This window comes from Canis lupus, chromosome 1 (assembly GCF_048164855.1).
Source record: "Canis lupus baileyi chromosome 1, mCanLup2.hap1, whole genome shotgun sequence".
NCBI classification, from domain to species: domain Eukaryota; kingdom Metazoa; phylum Chordata; class Mammalia; order Carnivora; family Canidae; genus Canis; species Canis lupus.
In genome coordinates, this window is record NC_132838.1 from 19,583,177 (window position 1) to 19,604,315 (window position 21,139).

The following is a 21,139-nucleotide window of genomic DNA, read 5'->3' on the forward strand; positions in this document are numbered from 1 at the left end:
TCAGAAATGCCATAAGCATAACAAAAGTCATGGGTTTCCCAGGATTTCCATCCACTTACTTCAACAGAGGATAAAGACAGATGTAGAATGCAGTGAGATGCCCCTTAAATAGTAACGAATGAACAGTCTTACAGGTTCCATTGTAATCAACAAAAAATGTAAAGTAGGTGACATACTAGCAACAAGGTCTGTTTCCCTCGGCAATTGCCATATAATTGATTGACAGCAATTTACCTCCCCAATCACGGCCAAATATGTATCCAGTAATCAGAAGATTATCCTGGGAAATGACTGATCCCTTTACAGGAAAATGCCATTCCTGTGAAAGGGTTTCCTATAAATTATGGTGAACAGGAAAAACATACCCCCCCCCCCCATCCCACCAACATCCCTAGACAGAAGCTCCGTTTGACAGCCTCAACAAAAGTGCTTTGCTAACACTTTTAAAATGGAGCGTTTACAGAGTTAAGAGCTGAAAAGGCCTATCCAGGGAGACAGAGGTAAATTACATACATTTCTGCATTTCTTTTGATACAAATTCAATTTTTTAAGAGCCTTTACTCAGACACGACGTCACACTTTTTACAATAAAAATTTAAAATCATGGCATGGGGCTTCACAGAGTGGTCAGCAGGTTTACTATTTTTCCAGGCAGCCCCATCTCATTATAGCAAATGGCATTATTCCAAAAGAAATAAAAGAAAAAAATTAAATTGATTACTAGTCAAACTTGGCATCCATATGCCAAACTTGATAAGAGTTAAGCATTAGAAACTTGAGAAAAACTGTTTCCTTTACTGAATTCCAAATTCTTGTTATCAGATACAACTTCCGAAGCTCATGAATGTCTATTTAAACAATTTGAGTATTTCCAAAATAACTCCAGAGGTTTTTCTACTTTGCTTCTTAGGAAGTCAATTTATTAGCCTGCTAAGTATGTCTCCTTCCCTCTCCCCCCCAAATTACTCTATATCATTCAAACTATTTGACAAATATGTAAACATAGATATACTATGTAGTCAACTACCAGCAACATTACTATGATATAGATTTGAGTTTTGGAGGTACATAAAATTCCACAAAATACGAGGCAATTATTATAGTAGTGAGGGAGCTTGCAGTTTGGACCGGCATGAAGGAGAGGTGAGTCATAGCTGTAACACCAGCTGTGGTTTAGCTTTCTCTCATTCAAGCTCCAAATAAAGGACAAACAACTGTCCAGAGCTGGGACATGTCCCTTTAATGACAACTTTACCCAAGGGATGCTGCAGGTTCCCTTGACATACTATCCTTGAACTCCTGGTCCAGGGGAATATTTGGGGATAGGTTGGACTGGCTTTGAGAACTCACAGCAGGATTGGGGAATACAATGCAACCAGGAAAAGTCACTTGATTATGTTTACACATTAATTACATTGTTTTCTTTTTTTGAAATATTTATTTTTTTAAATAAATTTATTTTTTATTGGTGTTCAATTTGCCAACATAGAGAATAACACCCAGTGCTCATCCCATCAAGTGCCCCCCTCAGTGCCCATCACCCAGTCACCCCCACCCAATTACACTGTTTTTCAAAAAAAATTACCACCTATTACTTGGAATAGTTCTCTGTTACCATCCTCTGCTCCATATGGCCCTAACCACAAAACTTTTCATTTCTACTCTTCAGACCTTTTCAGAGCTACTTATTACTTAATATGCTCAATATTGTTAGAAATATATTATTTTCTACTTTTAGATAAAACTCAATTTTAATTTTAAAATTTGCATAAGAAAATTCACTCCTTTGGGAATAATCTCTGTGTGTAAAGGCCCACTCAATCTCATATTTGTCTTGATCCTAGGTCTATCATTTTTGAGATACCTTAGTTTATTAAGAAACATTCCACACAGACTTCTCTTTATAAAGATATTCTATAATCTCTTCCAACAGATAGACTTTTTAAATTGAAGTATCATTGACACACAATATCCTATTAGTTTCAGATATACATCACAGTGATCTGATATTTTTATGCATTATGAATTGAACCCCATGATGAGTCTAGTTACCATCTGTCACCCAAGTTATCACAATATTATTGACTATATTTCCTATGTGTACCTTATATCCCCATGACTTATTTATTTTGTAACAGGAAGTTTATACCTCTTAATGCCCTTCACCTACTCTGCCAATCCCCACCCCCACAAACTCTAATTTACAAGATGCTGAGCTGCTATGTAGTGTTGCTTGTTCCACAAAGAAGGCAAGCATCCCCATCTTCCTGGCTCTAAAGCAGTCATGTTAATGCACTTTTGCTACTGACGCATGTCTAGCTTGGAATGGATTCTCAGGCTGCAGGAATGATTCCAGAAGACCGGCTGCCTTAATCAAGATAGGTAAGGAGAAAGGAAGTTGTTATTTGATTAGCTGAATTATTCTTTTTCATTATGGGTGCTTTATAAAATTAAACAACATGGGCTTGAGGTTACTTTACACTGAGCAGGCCTCATGGCTTCAGTTTTAATTGATTAATATGATTAATTAGAAGAAGAAATGGAGAATGTTAAAAATCTGGCAAGATATATTTATAACATAAATAATAATATGTTTTGAAAGGCATGAATAGTCTGAACATTGCATTAAATTATACCTGAACTCATAAAGAGCAAGTGAACTAAAACGTGGGGGTCTTTTCTCTCATTAACATTTTATTCCTCTGAAAGTTTTGTGGAATCACATTTTAAAGCAGGGTACTGGTATTCATAGTTTAAATAATATTTTGGACTGCTATTAATAAACCATATTTTATTTTATTTTTTTAAGATTTTATTTATTTATTCATGGGAGAGAGAGGCAGAGACACAGGCAGAGGGAGAAGCAGGCTCCATGCAGGGAGCCCGATGCAGGACTTGATCCCGGGACTCCAGGATCATGCCCTGGGCCAAAGGCAGGTGCTAAACCGCTGAGCCACCCAGGGATCCCAATAAACCATATTTTAGATAGAGGTATAAGATACTGAGAGTTCTACAGAAACAGATTTTTCTTTTTTACCCCATAATTACTCATGCTTTTATCCACATCTGTAGATTGCCTGCAGGCCCAGGGTAGCCTGCAAACTTGCTATGTTTGGTCCATGTGATACCTAAAATTTTTAGAGTTCTTCACCCTTGCTCTTCAGGGAAGCTGGTATTTTTCCACTTTACCATGGTCTTTCGTCTCTCTCAAGATTAAGCCAAATCTCATTTGACCAGTTTCCCCCCGTTATTTATAAAACAGAGGAGGACGACTAGGGTAACAAGTGAGGAGAGGTACAATCTTCATATGTTGTATCCAAAGCTGAGAAAGGCATCTGTCCTGATTTTAATCACAAGATAACAGAAGGTGAGCAACTGGGCTTCTGGATGGGTACCGGGCTGAATGAGAATCCATCTAGTCCCCAATAGTACAGTTGTTGTATCAGTGACCACTGGGTTTAGGAACAAGTGAGGACTTGTTTCTAAACCCATTGCTCATTTAGAGCCGTTAATTTAAGTGAGGGAGGGTGATGGGATATGTCAGCCAGAGAAGAGAGGAAAAATTATGTGCAAAGGTTCTGGGTGTGAGAGAGGAGGAGACACTGGAGTACTCCCTTTCCCCTCCCCACAAAAACAGTTTGGTCTAAGCAAAGAAATTGAAGGGTAGCCTTCAAGAAGGATGAGGGTGAGCAACAGCAAGAGTTTAAAGGAGAATGACTATGAAATGAGTATATATTACCTCACAAGTATTATTATCAGGGATATTAATATTTACACTAACCCAATATATAGTTGTTTATATTTAAAATTGTTATGGAAAATTTCAACATGCACAAAAGCAGACAGAAGAGTATAATGTACTCTATATACCCTTCACCAACCTTAACAATGATCAATTCATGGTTATTTTTGCTTCAATCAGACCTATCTTCTCTTCCCCTTCCCATGTAGTTTTCAAGAAAATCTTAGAAATCATAATATTTCATCAGTAGCATATTTTATTTTAAGATAACTTCCTACTGGGATGCCTGGATGACTAAGCATATGACTCTTGGTTTCAGCTCAGGTCATGATCTCAGGGTTCTGAGATCAAATCCCATTTACGGTTCTACTCATCGAGGAGTCCGCTTGAGATTCTTTCCCCTTCCTCTGCTCTCTCCTTAGCTCCACACCCCTGCTTGAGCTCTCTAAAAATAAATCTTTAAAAGAACTTCCTACCGCTATCTTAAAAACAAACACCCCCCCCCCAAAAAAAAACAAAAACCTTGCTTAAAATTAGACATAAAGGTGGAGTATGGTGGTTCTTATTAGGAATCCAGAAATGCAAAAGGATTCCCAAATGTGCTTTTTGCGCACAGATCAGCCCCTCCAATCCTCTGACTGCCACATGTAAAAGGAGGAAACGCTTCCTTCCCTCTGGACTGTAATGGCAGCAGCTTCTACTGCTACTCACTGCTATTCACCCAAAGAACTATCTAGAACTTTGTTTCAAATATAGTTTTATTTGCCATGAATGGCAATGCAATTCATATAATGAAAGAGGGCTCCCTCCCTCACACACCCTTTGATTTCATGGATTTATACTAAATGCATTGGCAATTTTGTTTACAGTTGTCTCCCTGGCATGCTCTAATCATATTTTTAAAGACTAATGAATAAAAATACAAAATACCAACAAAAATAGTAATTATATCAGCCTATGCTTTAAGAAATGTTTATTTTCCACTTAAAGAAAGACACTAGTTTTACATGTTCCTGTTTGCTCATTTAGAGGACATTCACCTACAGACTGGGGCTTGGTAAATATTTTAGCTTAAAAGTCAAAGGTGGTTTTAGGAATGAACAAACTAAGCTATGGAAATGAGAAAGCCTGGACTCACCAACAGAGTTTTTGAGGTTTAAATAATATTCTTGACCTTTTCAAAATAGGAAACTGTACCTATAAGAAAAAAGGCAGGCTTGGACATTCGAATTCTAATTAAGAAAAAAAAAACATTTTCTTTCTACGTGATAAATAAATAAAACTACATGGTATGATCAAAGATTAGGTCTTTTAATAAAGAGGCACAAAAAGTCCCAGCATTTTGGTTGGCAGAAATTCTTCCTAAAGTGTTTCACTTTGCCAGGGAAGCTATTACTTTAATTTTGCAACTAGTTTAATTGTTTGAACATGCATCAAAAACTTAACTACTGGTCAGGAACTTCTTTTGTGTTTTTTTTTTTGGAGGGTTTTTTTTTGTTTTGTTTTGAAGATTTTATTTATTCAGGAGAGAGAGAGAGAAAGAGAAAGAGGCAGAGAGAGAAGCAGGCTCCATGCAGGGAGCCTGATGTGGGACTCGATCCCAGGACCTAGGATCATGCCCTGGGCTGAAGGCAGGCGCTCAACTGCTGAGCCACCCAGGTGTCCCTGGACAGGAACTTCTGAAAAACTGAATATGAATTAGAATAGAAGTTCTGCTGAGGAGAATTTTAGGCCTTGTAAAACTTAGACATTTTCAGTTTTTACTTAAACATTATAATTTTAAAAATTATAAAACAGACTAATTCCTTGGAAAATACTCTTTTAGGCCACAAAGTCATTCATTTCTCAGTAATTTTCTAAGAGGAGCTCAAGAAAGACAAACTTTCAGGGATTTTCTTTTTTACTTGAGAACTAAGCTATTCAATATATTAGTCATCAGCCAAATGCACCTTTAAATTTAATTAAATATAATAAGAAATTCAGGTCTTCAGTATCATTAGCTATAGGTGCTTAATGTCTACTGTATTGGAAAACATTGATATAGATCATTTTCCTCATCACAAAAGAGTTCTAGCGAGTAGTTTTGTTTTAGAATGCATGATTAACTTAAATTCATACTGAAAATATTCCAAAGTTAGCCATGATATTTTCAATATTTCCCCTTTTTCAAACAAAAGTATGTATACACACACATTCCTGAGAAGGTAGATCATTTAAAAGGTGGTCTCTTTTTCCCTTTCACATGTCAATGCTACTGTCGATAATCCCATTTTTCCTTTTAGATACCAAATTAGGGCCTATGCAAGAAAATAAAAATTATTTTTCCCTGAAATATTACCAATTCACCAGACATCTGAACTAAAATAAAATTCTGAAACTGCTATTTTCTCTTTTCCCTGCACTGGTCTATTTTTAACTGTGACAGTTACAAGTGATAAGGTGAAAGAGATTTTCTAAACCAAAATTCCAATTAATATTTCCTAGAGAACTTTCAACTATTTAGTATCTTCATTTACATGAAAGCACATGCATGTCTAATCCTTAAGCGCTTCTTGGTATGGTGTCCACTAACTGCTCAAAATTACAACATCAAAAAATATCTTTGCTTTCCATGCAGCCTTTCTTCTGAAGAAACTTTACCTTTAAAAAAAAATCAATTTATATTTTATTCAAAGATGTACTTGCAAGTCAACTGAAACTACTTAAATAATAAAAGCTTATGGGCTCACATTTTTGGTTTATAAGTCTGAGATCTGAACCAATCATTTTATAAAATCAACAATTTGAATGGGTAAGAAGGTGGGCAAGAAAGTGTCAATTTTATCCCAACTCCAGCCATGCGTATATGCAACGATGGTATCAATGAGCAGCAACGTGGCATGTTTATCATGAGATAATCACACCCCTAGAGGTTTAGAAGCACTCAGCTGAACCTTGTGCCTCACAACACACTTGGGGTGTCATTATCTCATGATAACCATACTCGCTGTCAAGCCTTATTGCTTAATTAAGGGTTACAGAGGTGATAAGACTAAAAGAAATCGGATGAACAGTACCTAAGATGAATGATACCTTAATCAACTTAAACCTGGTGACGGAAGGGAGCACGATGAACATACTATGAGTTAGATTTTATTTTTAGAGAAATTTGTTAATAATAAATGAGAAGCCCAACCTGCATTCACAGATTTGAATTGTGTTTGCCATGAGACATGATGTTTACGATCAATAATTTAAATTGTGTTTTCATACAGCATGTAAAATGTTCACGAAATTAATGATAACATGAAATTTAACTTTGACCTATGATACCAGGTTTATGCATGACAGTGATTCATCATAATCCAAACACAGAATTTAGGTATTAAGTCTGCAAGGGAGCTGATCAATAACACCCATGCCATGTCAGATTTTTAACAATCTAACCTGAAACCCAAGAGGAAAAATAACATGATATGCCCCTTCCAGTACCCCTACCCAGTAAAACTTAAAATAATCAAACATGAAAAACAAAAGAATGAAAAAAAAACCAGCACAAAATGCTCTACAAATGCCATGTCCAAATATTTAATTTTAGTTCTTTTGTTCTATTTTTATAAACAACTGCCATATTTGTGGATAGAATGTAGCTCCAAATATGGTGCACTTGAAGCTGCTTTCCAATTCACTGTGAAACATCAATTATCTTTATCAAATAACAGTATCTCATCTCAGTCCATTATCAAGATGGAGTCTTATTTTAGCTGGACTGCAGCCCTATCTGTATATCAGGGCTGGCCGCAGTGGCAGAGCGTGAGTGAAAGGCTGTGAAATAATCAATAATAATCATCAAATTGTGGTCGAAAGGTTGTGAGGATGGAAGTTTTTGATGAAACCTCACCTTTTTTTTTTTGGTGCAGATGATAAGGCTTAACCTTTGCAGTACCTGATAACTATGACTTGGTTAGAGGAAGCCTTCAGTATACCTTAAAGTGCTCTGAATGCCCAAAGACACCCTGAAATACTTATGCTTAAGTGGAACACAAACCTCAAGCTATCAGAAATCATCAGGTGGGAGGGCTCAAAACCACTGTGACCAAGGTTTACTGTAAACTTCGTACTTGACTTCAACACAGGGAATTCAAACTTGACATACTGTGGGTGTAAAATCCACATAGGTTGGCTCTGGAAGAAAGCTGCTTGCATAACAAGGGGTCCCATGTACCTGGTTACTTCCTCCAGAGGTGAATGAAATGTTGCCCAAGCCTGGGTACCCAGATTTGAAAAAGGCCTCAAAGAGTTGAGAGATTTTGTCAGGTTCATCCTTATCACATGTCCCAAGCTTTCTGAGGTATGGCATGAAGAATCATGGGGAATTAATTTTAATTTTAAAGTACACCACTAATTTGGAGGGATGAGAAATGGGACACCCTTCCTCTGACTCTCTGTCATTGGCTCCTATTTACATCAATGGACGTAAACCCAAAATGAATTAATTGAGAAACAAACCAACTTGAATTAGAGACAACTTAGCTGCTTGGGGTTTTGTGTGAATCTGTTGGAGGCAGTCTACTAAGTCTATGCTATATCCCTCCACCAGCCCCAAACAATACTTGCTAAAAACTTTAGTTAAAAAGTTCTTAAAAAAAAAAAAAGCTCTTATTTTATGACAATTTTATATTTTAAAAAAGCATATGTTTAGATTAGATAAAACAAGAAAATACACACTAAGTCCTCCAATGCAAATGAATTATGCTTTCAAAAATGTTCAAAAATTCATTGGCAAAGTTCACTGATAAAAATCGTCAAACAATTAACATGTTTCCAGTGGTGAGGTACTATTAATTTAAACATACTGCTAAGCAGTTTTATAGCAAACAGTTTTGAACCAGACCTTAGTTAGGGAATTTGTGAAATTTGACATGTACTAATAGAAATGAGCCTAATTATAATTCCCCAAATCTGAATTTATTAAAAATAGGCTATTAAAGAAATTTTAGTTTGCTCTTTCTAATGAAAACTCTCTTAAAACAACTTAAATAAAAAGTAACCAACAATATTAACCTAACCTATAACTCTTGCTTTTTGACTTATCTTTTCTATAAAAATATCCAGATACTTCTAGAAAGAATAATTACTTTCTTTTAAACTATTTTACCACTTATACTCATACCAGTACTTATAGTGGGTTAAAATATTTAAAGTATTTTTATGAAACACATTCATTTTTATCCTCTCCATACCAGCAGAATCAAAACCTATTTCTCAGGATCCCTGAGATTTTTTCTTTTTTTGGAAACCTACACTATGAATCAACACTAAGGATACAAAGGAATTACAAATGCTGATTGCAGATTAGGAAAAAAAATGGGAAATAAAAATTAAAATAATCTGATATTTCAAAAAATAAGAAGCCTCCAAAAGAACACACACAAAAAATATGCTCAAAGAAATCCACTGTCTACTAATTACAGCTTAAATTTTAAAAAGTCTTCCAACATAACTAAGAAAGGGTGTCAAGGTATAAGAAATGACATAATACCTATTAGAAGTCAAAATGTATTTTGGAGAACACATTGGAAATAGCAAACTAGAAGCATTTTATTCAAATACAATCAGAAATCTGAAAAAGCTATCATTTACTATACAGTACAAGTCATAGCATAATCCTCATATTTCAAAATTTAGCTTTGAAAATGAATATTCTAGCAACATGTCAAGCCTAATGTTAAAACATAATATTCCTTTTATTATCTCAATGCTCTAAAATTAATTTTGTACTAATAATATAAAACGTCACGTTAACAATATATGCAAAGCCGGTATTGGCTTTTTTAAAACAACAAAAATGTAATAGTGTGTGTGAAAATCTTGCTATAGAGGTAGCTATTAAAACTATACAACACGGAATCCTAAAATTGCTACAACACTTTATCCCATATACAATAAATGTTCTCCAGAAACACTGTGATCTTCTAAGGCTGAATCAGTAGGCTTCCGAGCTGAGTTGCAATAAGATAGTATGTTTTATTATGAGTGTCATGGAGACGGTGTGAAAAATCAAGAGCCACAGGCAGTCAGCGGCAATGGGTCAATAATGCTCCCAGAGACACTGTGTAGATAATCAACAACAAGGCCCGAGGTTCTCTCTGCATTGCACACAGCTGAAGGGCAAATCAATACAGCCAGGGGAAGGACACTGCCCTGCTCCACTTCCCACAATACACCATGGCTACTCTAGGAAAAACACCCCCAAAATGGAAATAAAGCAAACTTGCTGTGCAACTAACAATCAACTAACCTTTAATGTATTCACAAATTCACCCTTCAAATAAGCTTCCAGAAAATCCAAACAGAATTCACTGTAAAGATTGCCTAAAAATGAAATCAGAGGAAGGGAAAAAAACACTACCCAAACAGGGGCTAGGGGGAACCACTTGGGTATAAAATGGGCAAACCTGATCTTAGGACTATCTCAGTTTATAATCCTAAAATTAAAGTTTAACCAAAATTTTTATGAGCAAACTATATATCAGGAGCTTTCATTTGCTTAACTCTAGACTCTAATATTGATGGTGTTTGAGCAGATCATGTCCATGGTTATGATGGAATAAAAACAAGGAATAAAACTACTCATTTCAGAAAATTGTAAATTATATTTGAATCACTTTAATTGTTATATAAAAAGAATGTAACATTTTAATGCAGTCTACTGGTTATAAGGGCAACATTCTGTCGACAGCTTTTGTATCTGACATCTCGTTAAATATATGCTGCTAATATTTCACATTTTTCAGTAAAAATTTATGGGTAGGAATATGTTGATTTATTATTTCTCAAGAAAAAGGTGATTCATCACATCCATCATTCTGTTAATCATTAGGTGTTATTTCTAAGTTACTATGTAAAGCCATCTTTCTTGAAACATGGAGAAAATATGCTGGAAGAAAAAAAGAACAGTGGAAAGCATTTTGAGGTTTATTTCTTATTTTATTATTACTTGGCAATTAATGCTTCTTTTTCCCCCCAAGTTAAAATAACATCTTTAAGCATTAAAATGTGCACTAGATCAAGCGTGAAATACTGTAAGCATTCCTCCAACATATTGTCATAGGAAGGACCGCAATATGTTTCTATTGTTATAACATCAAAAGAATATTAAAAAAGAAAAACAACAATTGTGTAAAATGCCTTGTGAGTGAATTTAGGAAACAAAGCACTGATCTCTTACAGGATTTTCATCACACTTTAAAAGAATGTTATTTTTGCAGCCTATTGACATGAGACTTTCCTGTTGTCTTTTTCTTTATTCATGGGCAATTATTTATAGGTATTGAAGAAAACAGTACTATATTGTTCAGTAAGGCGATGCCATAATACTCCAAAATTATGATGATTCTGGGGACACATGATTTTTAACTAGAGAGAATATGAATTCAAAAACAACAATTCCTTTGTTGGTGCTTACTATGTTTTCCTATTAGGGGACTGACAGAGAGTTTACTCTGTGTGTGTGTGTGTGTGTGTGTGTGTGTAATTATTGAAATCCGATGTCTATCAATTAAATTTAGAGTTTAGGTAGGAGAATAAGCATAAATTGTCTACTCTAAACTCTACATTTATGACTACTTTGTTGGAAGACTATGGTTAAAAGCAGGTTTTCATTTTGGAAAAGTTATATTATATAGTCACCATGACAACAAAATTGAGGTACTACAGCAAGCCTTAGAAGAATACCTGCCTTAAGAAAAGTTGGATTCTTAAAGTAGTTGGAATCTTTATAAATATTTACTTTGTTAAAGCCCTAATCTTATAATCTAAAGAGTAATTAACAAAAAATAGGAAGTGTTTCATCCTCAAATAAGCAGGTTCAGACACAGATGCCACTGATGATGGGAAATCTGAAATGAAAAGCAGTAATATCAGCAGTCTTTAAAAAGCAGTTTTCCTATGGGATCCCTCTTTGTCCTTTCACATCTACCTATTATTAAAGAATTTGTGTTGACCTATTTAATTTTAGACCTTCCACCTCTTTGTCAAATCTGGTTGAGATCAGCTTGCCTAAGTCCTGCTGTTGTCCTGTGAACGAGGAGTGTGTGACATGACAGCTGGCTGGTTTGCATAGTGTCCTCTCATTGGCTGAGGAAACTGCCTAGGCAGTGAAACACTCCAAGAAGGCCGAGATCTTAGCTGCTTCCTCATTTTGAAAACTAGGAACATTTCTACGTGCTTAAGAGCATTTACAAAACCCCAGACACTATGCATTAGGACAGTGCTTTTTCCCACCTGACATGAGCAGAAGGTTCAAGATAATCTAAAATGTACTCCTATAGACATTATGCTGGCAGATTAAAAACCCCTCAATTCTAATTGTGTTCAGAGGCTTTGGTGTTTGGTGGGATTTTTTAAAGTCCCATAACCACATGATCAATCCAGGTGATTTAAAATCAATGCCAAAGCCAGACAAAGGCTGTTGTAAACAGCTCTCTATTTGCTTTATGGAAAAGGTGAAAAATCTGAGTTGCACTGAAGCTTTCTTCAGTAAGATGGCTAAACCATAAGAGAATAGCTCAAGCCTGTGAGGCCACTTGCATTCCCTTGGTGGAAATTCAGAAATGCAAACTGAACCCTGAGACTACCTCTCTCTTGTCCAGAGAAAATTAAGAGAAAACCTTTATAAATTGTGCTTATCAGAAGCTGTTTCTCTTCCTTGCTACTTTGAAAAGAACGCTTTGGCCATGCGTATTTATATTTATATATTTGAGAAGTCAAATACATAGCCAAATAGAGCTCTATCTGTGGAAAAAAAGATAAGCCCTTTAATCTTAGAAGCAGAGGATTATTTGTAATTTCACTTAAGAATACTCAGAAGTGGAGCGCTTTTGAAATCCACCAAATTTTAAAGTAACACATCTTTGAAATCCCTGGACACATGTCCCTCATTAAAGTTAGATATGAAGGTATTGCTCTTTATCTTGGTCTGTGATTTCAAAGGTCTCTTAGTGGTCTTTCATTACTTACTCTCCTTAGCATAGATATCATGCCATTTGTATTCTTTAGATTGGCATTAAATTGATATTAAAATGACTCAGAATAATAGTTTTAACATATATCAGGATATAGACAATGTACAGGAATGTTTTTTTCATAGCCCATCCAAAACAGTATCTTTCAAATCTGTTTAAAAATCTTTCCAACTGCAAAATGTTTTAGTTCTGTGAACCATGGGACAGGCGAATATTCCCCTTAAGCAGTCAAATATTCTATGGCATGGTAAGAGTGTGTGTGTGTGTGTGTATTCATTCACATATATCTTAAAAAGTGAAACTCTCATGATGCCACATTTACTCTTAGCTGTGTCTCTTCTCTTATTTTTCCAACCAAGCTTCTTGAAGGAGTGGTCTACACAAGTCTGCCTGCCCATGGCTTCACTGCTGCGAGGCTTCCATCCCCACTACACCAAGACTGCTTTTTTTTTTTTTTTTTTAGTCATCCACTGATGACTCCTTCTGTTGACAAATCCGATGGACTTCTTTTAATTTTTATCTTACTTGACCTTTCAGCAGCATTTCTCCATGAGACCCTCTCCTCTTTTGGAATCTAAGGCACCTGAGTCTTCTGATTTTCTTCATGCCCTCCAGCCATCCATTCTCACGCTTTTGCCAGATGCATCTCTTCCATCTCACCCTAAATGGTAAATTTTTTGTAGGGCTTTGTCCCAGCCCTTCTCACTCTATCTGACCTTCTCTTCTCGCTATATACTCATCCACAGCTATGGCTCTCAACACACCAACATGTCAATGACAATGACGTCTGTTTATCTCTAAAGCTATTCGATAGCACCACATGAACATTTACCACCAGGCTTATCAAAGTTAACACCAACAGCTAAGTGAGTAACTTTCTACCACTCCTTATTCCACGAATCTGCTTCTCTTCCAATGTTCCTCACTTACTGACTTGCTAAAACCAAAAACCTAGAAATCATCCTCAGTACCTCAGTCTCTCAATGACCATACCACCACATTCATCATGAGTTCACCTTCCAACTTATCTCAAATTGGTCCATTTCTTTCTAACTTCACTATTCTTGTTCCAGTTTAGACTGCAGTCATCTCTAGCCCGAAATACCTCTAGAATAGCCTTGTAAGTGGTCTTCCCATTTCCACTTTTGTCTTCTTTCAATCCATTCCCTGTACAGTAGTTAAGTCAGATCAAGTCACTTGCTTAGAATGCTTACTAGTTTCCCACTGCACGTAGGATAATATAAAATTTTTCATCAATGACTTTCATCAATGGCTTCTGTGACCTAGCTCCGGCCCATCTCTCCAGCCTTGTTGCTCTGCCATCAAATCTCCTTGGTGTATATTTTTTCGTATATTATTAAGGATGTATTGATACAGTACAGTGCTTAGTGTTTTTCCCAAATATGGAAGTGATTCATATCCTGGGGATTTCACCGGATTCACCATTTAGAAAAGCAAGGTAGCTAAGAATGCTCCTGCAGTTATGTTTCTGGAGGAGGCATTAGTTTCCTCATAACCATTAAATAGAAATATATTATTTTAGTAGTTTGTAGCACTAGCATAGTAGCTAGTACATAGTAAATACTTAATACTTGTTAAATTAATAAATTATTTGAATGGATGCTGCAGCAAGAGAAAAGATCCTACCATATTGTGAGAGATATTCAGAGATAGAAAAGTCTTGAATTGTGTGTTGTATCGGAGTAGCTGCAGAAATCTCCCAATTAGAGACAAAGCTCTAAGGAGTTAACAAGATATTGGTGACTTCTGTAAGCACATTTTCACTTAGTGATTTTATCTGGTAAGGCTCCCTCTTGTTGTAATTTGAAGAACAGAAAATCATCAGAAAGGGGACTCTGGAGAGAAAAGGAGACTGACTATACATGCACCCAACAATAGCTGCTTAATGCTCTGTCAGGGTGGGCTGGCCTAACCCAATGGGAGAATTCTCAAATGCAATATGAAAATTGAGAATTCTGGTCTCAGCTCAGGACAGTAAGAGAAATTTCTGCACAGAAAGAAGTAACTAAAATCTCATAAACTGTTATGATTTTATGTAATATTTCAAAGCAAATGTAGGGATATGTAGGCCATGACTACAAAAACCTACAAGTAGCTATACCCATGAAATAGCAGCATATAAACATAAAATCTGTGTGGCGTGTGTGTACGTGTGTGCGCGCGTGTGTGTGCGCATGCACACGGGGTGCAGGTGGAGGGACTGTGACGGATTTTTCTCCTCTAAACCTTTCTTCAATATTGCTACATTGCCTTCTCAATGGTGATACCTCCCCACCTAAATCAAATTCCACTAAGGCCATCCTAAAGTTCCATTTTAGTCTATAGGATTCTAGATCTAATGCAAGCTATTCTTCTTTATTTTTAAATGACTTGATTTTACAGAGCATGGGAACTTCAATATAAATTCACAGATTATTTGTGCTTCTTATTATCTGCCATTTTATTCAGTAAACCCAGAGTTTCTCAACTCCCGGCCACCTTAGAATTACCTGGCAGCGCCCTATAAAAATGTAGATATCTGGGTCTCGGACTCAGAGATTCTTGTTCAGAGGTCTGAGGTACTAAAATTCCATTCTGAAATTTCCCACATGATTCTGACAGGTCACCTGGCTTAGAAAGAACAATGCTAAGTGGCAGCACCCGGTGAAGTTATACGAGAGGAAGGAACTCCTAGTCCTAGGCAGGTGGAAGCACCAGGACTAAGCACATACACCATCATATAAAGGAAATGTTGGCTTTGTATTACAATCAAAATTATTTCCCCTTGTATGCACTTCACAATTTTCAAAAATCCTTTCACACACTCTGTAAAGTACCTCATCTTTCTGGCCTCACTTTGCTTTCTAGCAAAAATATGGATGTTATTAGCCTCAATTATTTCTTTCAGCCTGAAAAAATAATGTGTGCCTGACATACAGTAGGCACTCAATAAATATTTGTTCAACAAATGAATGAATGCATGGCTACCTCACAAAAACCACGCAGTGTGTGCCGAGGGTGGCATTAACAGGTTTTGGAAAATCCAGTCTGCAACCTAGTAAACTTATGCTTGGAAAAGTTCAGTGACAGAGTTAGTAACTGGAGGTAAGACTAAGTTTCAGCATTCTTGCTGAAATTTGCCGATTAGACTGTGTTGGGTGAAGGACGGTCCACCTGCTGTATTTCGTATTCCGCCCACTACTGATGAATGACAAACTGCTGTATATGTATAATAGCATGTAAGTTGTTACCTTCTTCTTTAACCTCTGTCTACCATAGAGGCAGTAATTCCAGAGGCTTGATATATGTATCTACAAGTGATAAATCTGTGTGAGTTACAGCTGTGTCCTTGTAGATTTACAACTGTACGTTTTAATTCATCTCTGACAACGCATTTACATAAATTACAGCAACACAGTAACAATGCCATATGCTGGGATGTTCGCCCAGAGAAATGCAGGAGGCTTATGGGAGCTGGCTTTCTTCTCTTACAAAGGGCCACTTTCGGTATATATGAGAAAGCAGCTTCTAGTTGGTGTGGTGGGCATTATATGGATGTCTTCTTGCTCCTGACATTCCTTTGAAAGTAAACTATGTTTCAACACTTTTCAACAGATTAAGGAATTTTCCACATTAAGTTGTTATTTTAGGGAATGGAAAATTACCTAAGTAGTTAAACATTCAAAGGAATGAATGTCAATCATTTCTGAGCATCTACTCTGTCTTCCAGTGTGGCTGCTCAGCAGTAGTCTGAAGCAGGTGCCCCTGTCAGCTGAGGTGGGACTGAAGAGGGACAGAGTGAGGTAATCTAGGGTGAACCTCTCCTTCTGGTGCAATGAAGGGAAAGGCTCTTGGATTCAGACAGGACAGAACAGAACCAGACCTCTGGAGGCTTATCCTGTACTATTCCATCCCAGCTCACTATTCCTACAGGTATAAAAGGACAAGTTGATTCTTTGAGTAACTTTATATTAGTCTACTTAGTTTTAAAATGTTTCCTTTAAGAGTTTTACTCCTTAATTTTTTTCCCAAAATTTTATTTATTTATTTTTTTAATTTTATTTTTTTTTATTGGTGTTCAATTTACTAACATACAGAATAACCCCCAGTGCCCGTCACCCATTCACTCCCACCCCCCGCCCTCCTCCCCTTCCAACATCCCTAGTTCGTTTCCCAGAGTTAGCAGTCTTTACGTTCTGTCTCCCTTTCTGATATTTCCCACACATTTCTTCCCCCTTCCCTTATATTCCCTTTCACTATTATTTATATTCCCCAAATGAATGAGAACATATAATGTTTGTCCTTCTCCGACTGGCTTACTTCACTCAGCATAATACCCTCCAGTTCCATCCACGTTGAAGCAAATGGTGGGTATTTGTCATTTCTAATAGCTGAGTAATATTCCATTGTATACATAAACCACATCTTCTTTATCCATTCATCTTTCGTTGGACACCGAGGCTCCTTCCACAGTTTGGCTATCGTGGCCATTGCTGCTATAAACATCGGGGTGCAGGTGTCCCGGAGTTTCACTGCATCTGTATCTTTGGGGTAAATCCCCAGCAGTGCAATTGCTGGGTCGTAGGGCAGGTCTATTTTTAACTCTTTGAGGAACCTCCACACAGTTTTCCAGAGTGGCTGCACCAGTTCACATTCCCACCAACAGTGTATGAGGGTTCCCTTTTCTCCACATCCTCTCCAACATTTGTTGTTTCCTGCCTTGTTAATTTTCCCCATTCTCACTGGTGTGAGGTGGTATCTCATTGTGGTTTTGATTTGTATTTCCCTGATGGCAAGTGATGCAGAGCATTTTCTCATGTGCATGTTGGCCATGTCTATGTCTTCCTCTGTGAGATTTCTGTTCATGTCTTTTGCCCATTTCATGATTGGATTGTTTGTTTCTTTGGTGTTGAGTTTAATAAGTTCTTTATAGATCTTGGAAACTAGCCCTTTATCTGATATGTCATTTGCAAATATCTTCTCCCATTCTGTAAGTCTCCACCCCAAGATTGCTAGAACTCATACAGCAATTCGGTAGCGTGGCAGGATACAAAATCAATGTCCAGAAGTCAGTGGCATTTCTATACACTAACAATGAGACTGAAGAAAGAGAAATTAAGGAGTCAATCCCATTTACAATTGCACCCAAAAGCATAAGATACCTAGGAATAAACCTAACCAAAGAGGTAAAGGATCTATACCCTCAAAACTATAGAACACTTCTGAAAGAAATTGAGGAAGACACAAAGAGATGGAAAAATATTCCATGCTCATGGATTGGCAGAATTAATATTGTGAAAATGTCAATGTTACCCAGGGCAATATACACGTTTAATGCAATCCCTATCAAAATACCATGGACTTTCTTCAGAGAGTTAGAACAAATTATTTTAAGATTTGTGTGGAATCAGAAAAGACCCCGAATAGCCAGGGGAATTTTAAACAAGAAAACCATATCTGGGGGCATCACAATGCCAGATTTCAGGTTGTACTACAAAGCTGTGGTCATCAAGACAGTGTGGTACTGGCACAAAAACAGACACATAGATCAGTGGAACAGAATAGAGAATCCAGAAGTGGACCCTGAACTTTATGGGCAACTAATATTCGATAAAGGAGGAAAGACTATCCATTGGAAGAAAGACAGTCTCTTCAATAAATGGTGCTGGGAAAATTGGACATCCACATGCAGAAGAATGAAACTAGACCACTCTCTTTCACCATACACAAAGATAAACTCAAAATGGATGAAAGATCTAAATGTGAGACAAGATTCCATCAAAATCCTAGAGAAGAACACAGGCAACACCCTTTTTGAACTCGGCCATAGTAACTTCTTGCAAGATACATCCACGAAGGCAAAAGAAACAAAAGCAAAAATGAACTATTGGGACTTAATCAAGATAAGAAGCTTTTGCACAGCAAAGGATACAGTCAACAAAACTCAAAGACAACCTATTTATTTATTTTTTAAGTAAACTCTACGTCCAACATAGGGCTCAAACTCATGACTCCAAGATCAAGAAGAGTCACATGCCCTACTGACTGAGCCAGCCAGGTGACTCAAGAGTTCTATTCTTAAACCAAGACTAAAGTCTCTTTCAAGTTCAGAAACTCAAAACTTTAAAGATGACTATCAATCAACCTAACTACCATTTACTGAACACTTAAAATGTAATAGTCATGACAGTAAATATCTTATATATGTTAGCTCAACTAATCTTCAAGAAGACCTAAAATTACTCCCATTTTACAGGTGCTCAGGGAAGAGGACAGCTTTTGCTATTCTCAGGGATGAATTTCAATTAGTCACTCGTGATTATTCCATTCTTTTTGCCAACAATAGGTTGCAAAATGTGATGTAATTCTGGTCAATTGAGACACAGAGAACAAAGCTTTCTCAAATGGTGTATTTGCTTTAAAAACTTCTCCTTCCTGTCTCTGGATGGATCCTGTGCATCAGAGGCTATACATTATCATGGTGGTCCAGCCTGAGACCAACTACTAAAGGCAGCAAAACAGAGAGATGGACAGATGGCTCCTCAACCATACCACTGAGTCACTCACTTTACCATCTACCTCTGGATGTCTTGTTATACAAAATAATAAATTTCAACTTAAGACTCTTTTGTAGCCTCTATTACTTTGTAGATGAAATATCCTATTAAATCTTTCCATAGATTTCACAATTCTTTTCAAAATTCCTCTCTATGCCTAACCTAAATCGTTTGTTCTTTAAGATTTTAAAGTAATCTCCACACCCAACGTGAGACGTGAACCCATAACTCCAAGAGCAAGAGCTGCACACTCCACCAACTAAGCCAGCTAGATGCCCCCTAAATCTTTCTTTTTATGTGACTAACTTCTCTACTGGTTTATACATAGCCCGTCCCCGCTCCTCAATTTTTTTTCATAAAATATTGTTTTTACTTTTTCATTATGGCATCACTTTACATTTTAATTTAGTATATACATCTGAGATACTAAGTTTTGAGGCTTATCAGAGTCTACTTGTTCTCTATTATGCTTTCTACCTCTTTTCTTCACTCAGCCACCACAGATTCCTTCTGAGCCACATCAACTGTTGCCTGGACCACCATCACCAAAGCCTCACAGAGCAACTTTCCTCAATTCATCCTCTGTAGCCCTGACCTTCTAAAATGGAAGATCTGATCCTGTTGCTTCCCTGCTTAAGACTCCTCAAATGGTCTCTGAATGTACCACTACACATTCAGCATAGTACTGATTTATGCACTTTAAAAAATTTTAAATCCATCACTAGCACTGAAAGACTAGGAAGCTTAAAAACAAAAACCCAGATTTTCAGCAATCTTGTAAAGTCAGATTAGGCAACACCAGGTCTGTAATTCCACGTGGCATCGGCTGGCAGGATCTGAGCTGTGATGACCCCACTACAAGGAGTGCATGCTGTCCAGTCGGCCACAGCTCCTTGGGCTCCCCAGTTCCATCCCTGCCGCTCCAGTCGGCCACAGCTCCCTGGGCTCCCCAGTTCCATCCCTGCCGCTCCAGTCGGCCACAACCCCCTGGACTCCCCAGGTCCATCCCTGCCTCTCCAGTTGGATACAAACCCCGCAGGCTTCCTAGTTCCATCCCTGACACTCAAGGACAGTAGCATGCTGCGTTTTACTAAAGGCTTAAGCTGCTGGTTTTTAGAGAGCAGTGTTAAAAAGATAAACATTTCTTGGAAGGTGTTACCAAAAATGGAAAAATGACAGATAAACCAAGAGGGTATACCTTGTTCTATTAATTAATTCATGCCACCTGCTTCATCCATGTAGGTGTCTGAGTTTGTCTCTGCTGACCTATGAGACAGACTATGAAACAATCCATCTAGGAAAGGCCTACCATGATCTTGCTCCTCCTAACCACTGGCTTTCTCTCTCTTCTTTTCTCACTTCCACACTCCTTTGCAACCTCTGCTCCCAGCAGAGCCAAACCCTAACAGTTTCTGGAATGCACTATAAGCTAAGTGATGCCTTTATGCCTTTGTGGATGCTTCATCCTCTCTCTGATGAGACTCAGCTCAAATGTAACCCTCTTTATGAACCTTTTCCTGTTCTTGTCTCTTACCTCCACAGGATTCACCCTTTCCTACCTTGTGGCTGTCACGCTCCGTTGTGGCACCGAAACACTTTATGGCACTCACTTGTTTCATCTTTGTTACCCCTGCTGGATTGCAAATACCTAGACCCTAGTGGTCATTCTCTTCTGTATTTCATAGTGTCATGTAAATACTTCTGGGCACCATGCAACACAATCTCTCTTAGCAGACTTTGATTTTACTGACACTGGGTGTTAACCAATGCTCTCTATTCCCTCTGTAAGGCATCCTGGCTGATGCCCACCACCTGAGGAATGCCAGTGGCTAACA

General features: G+C 37.3%; 1 protein-coding gene across 5 annotated transcripts in view; it reads right to left on the bottom strand.

The window, feature by feature from the left end:
* Window positions 1-21,139, bottom strand: part of WDR7 (WD repeat domain 7) — a 353,105-nt gene that overhangs the window by 34,912 nt on the left and 297,054 nt on the right. The window contains exon 29 of one of the 5 annotated variants that reach the window (XM_072822465.1): window positions 10,452-10,661. The exons of the other annotated variants lie outside the window; for them this stretch is intronic. Coding sequence (XP_072678566.1) covers window positions 10,614-10,661 — 48 coding nt within the window. The 3' untranslated portion in view covers window positions 10,452-10,613. Of the gene's footprint in view, window positions 1-10,451; window positions 10,662-21,139 lie in introns of those variants that run through there. 5 annotated transcript variants of the gene reach the window in all.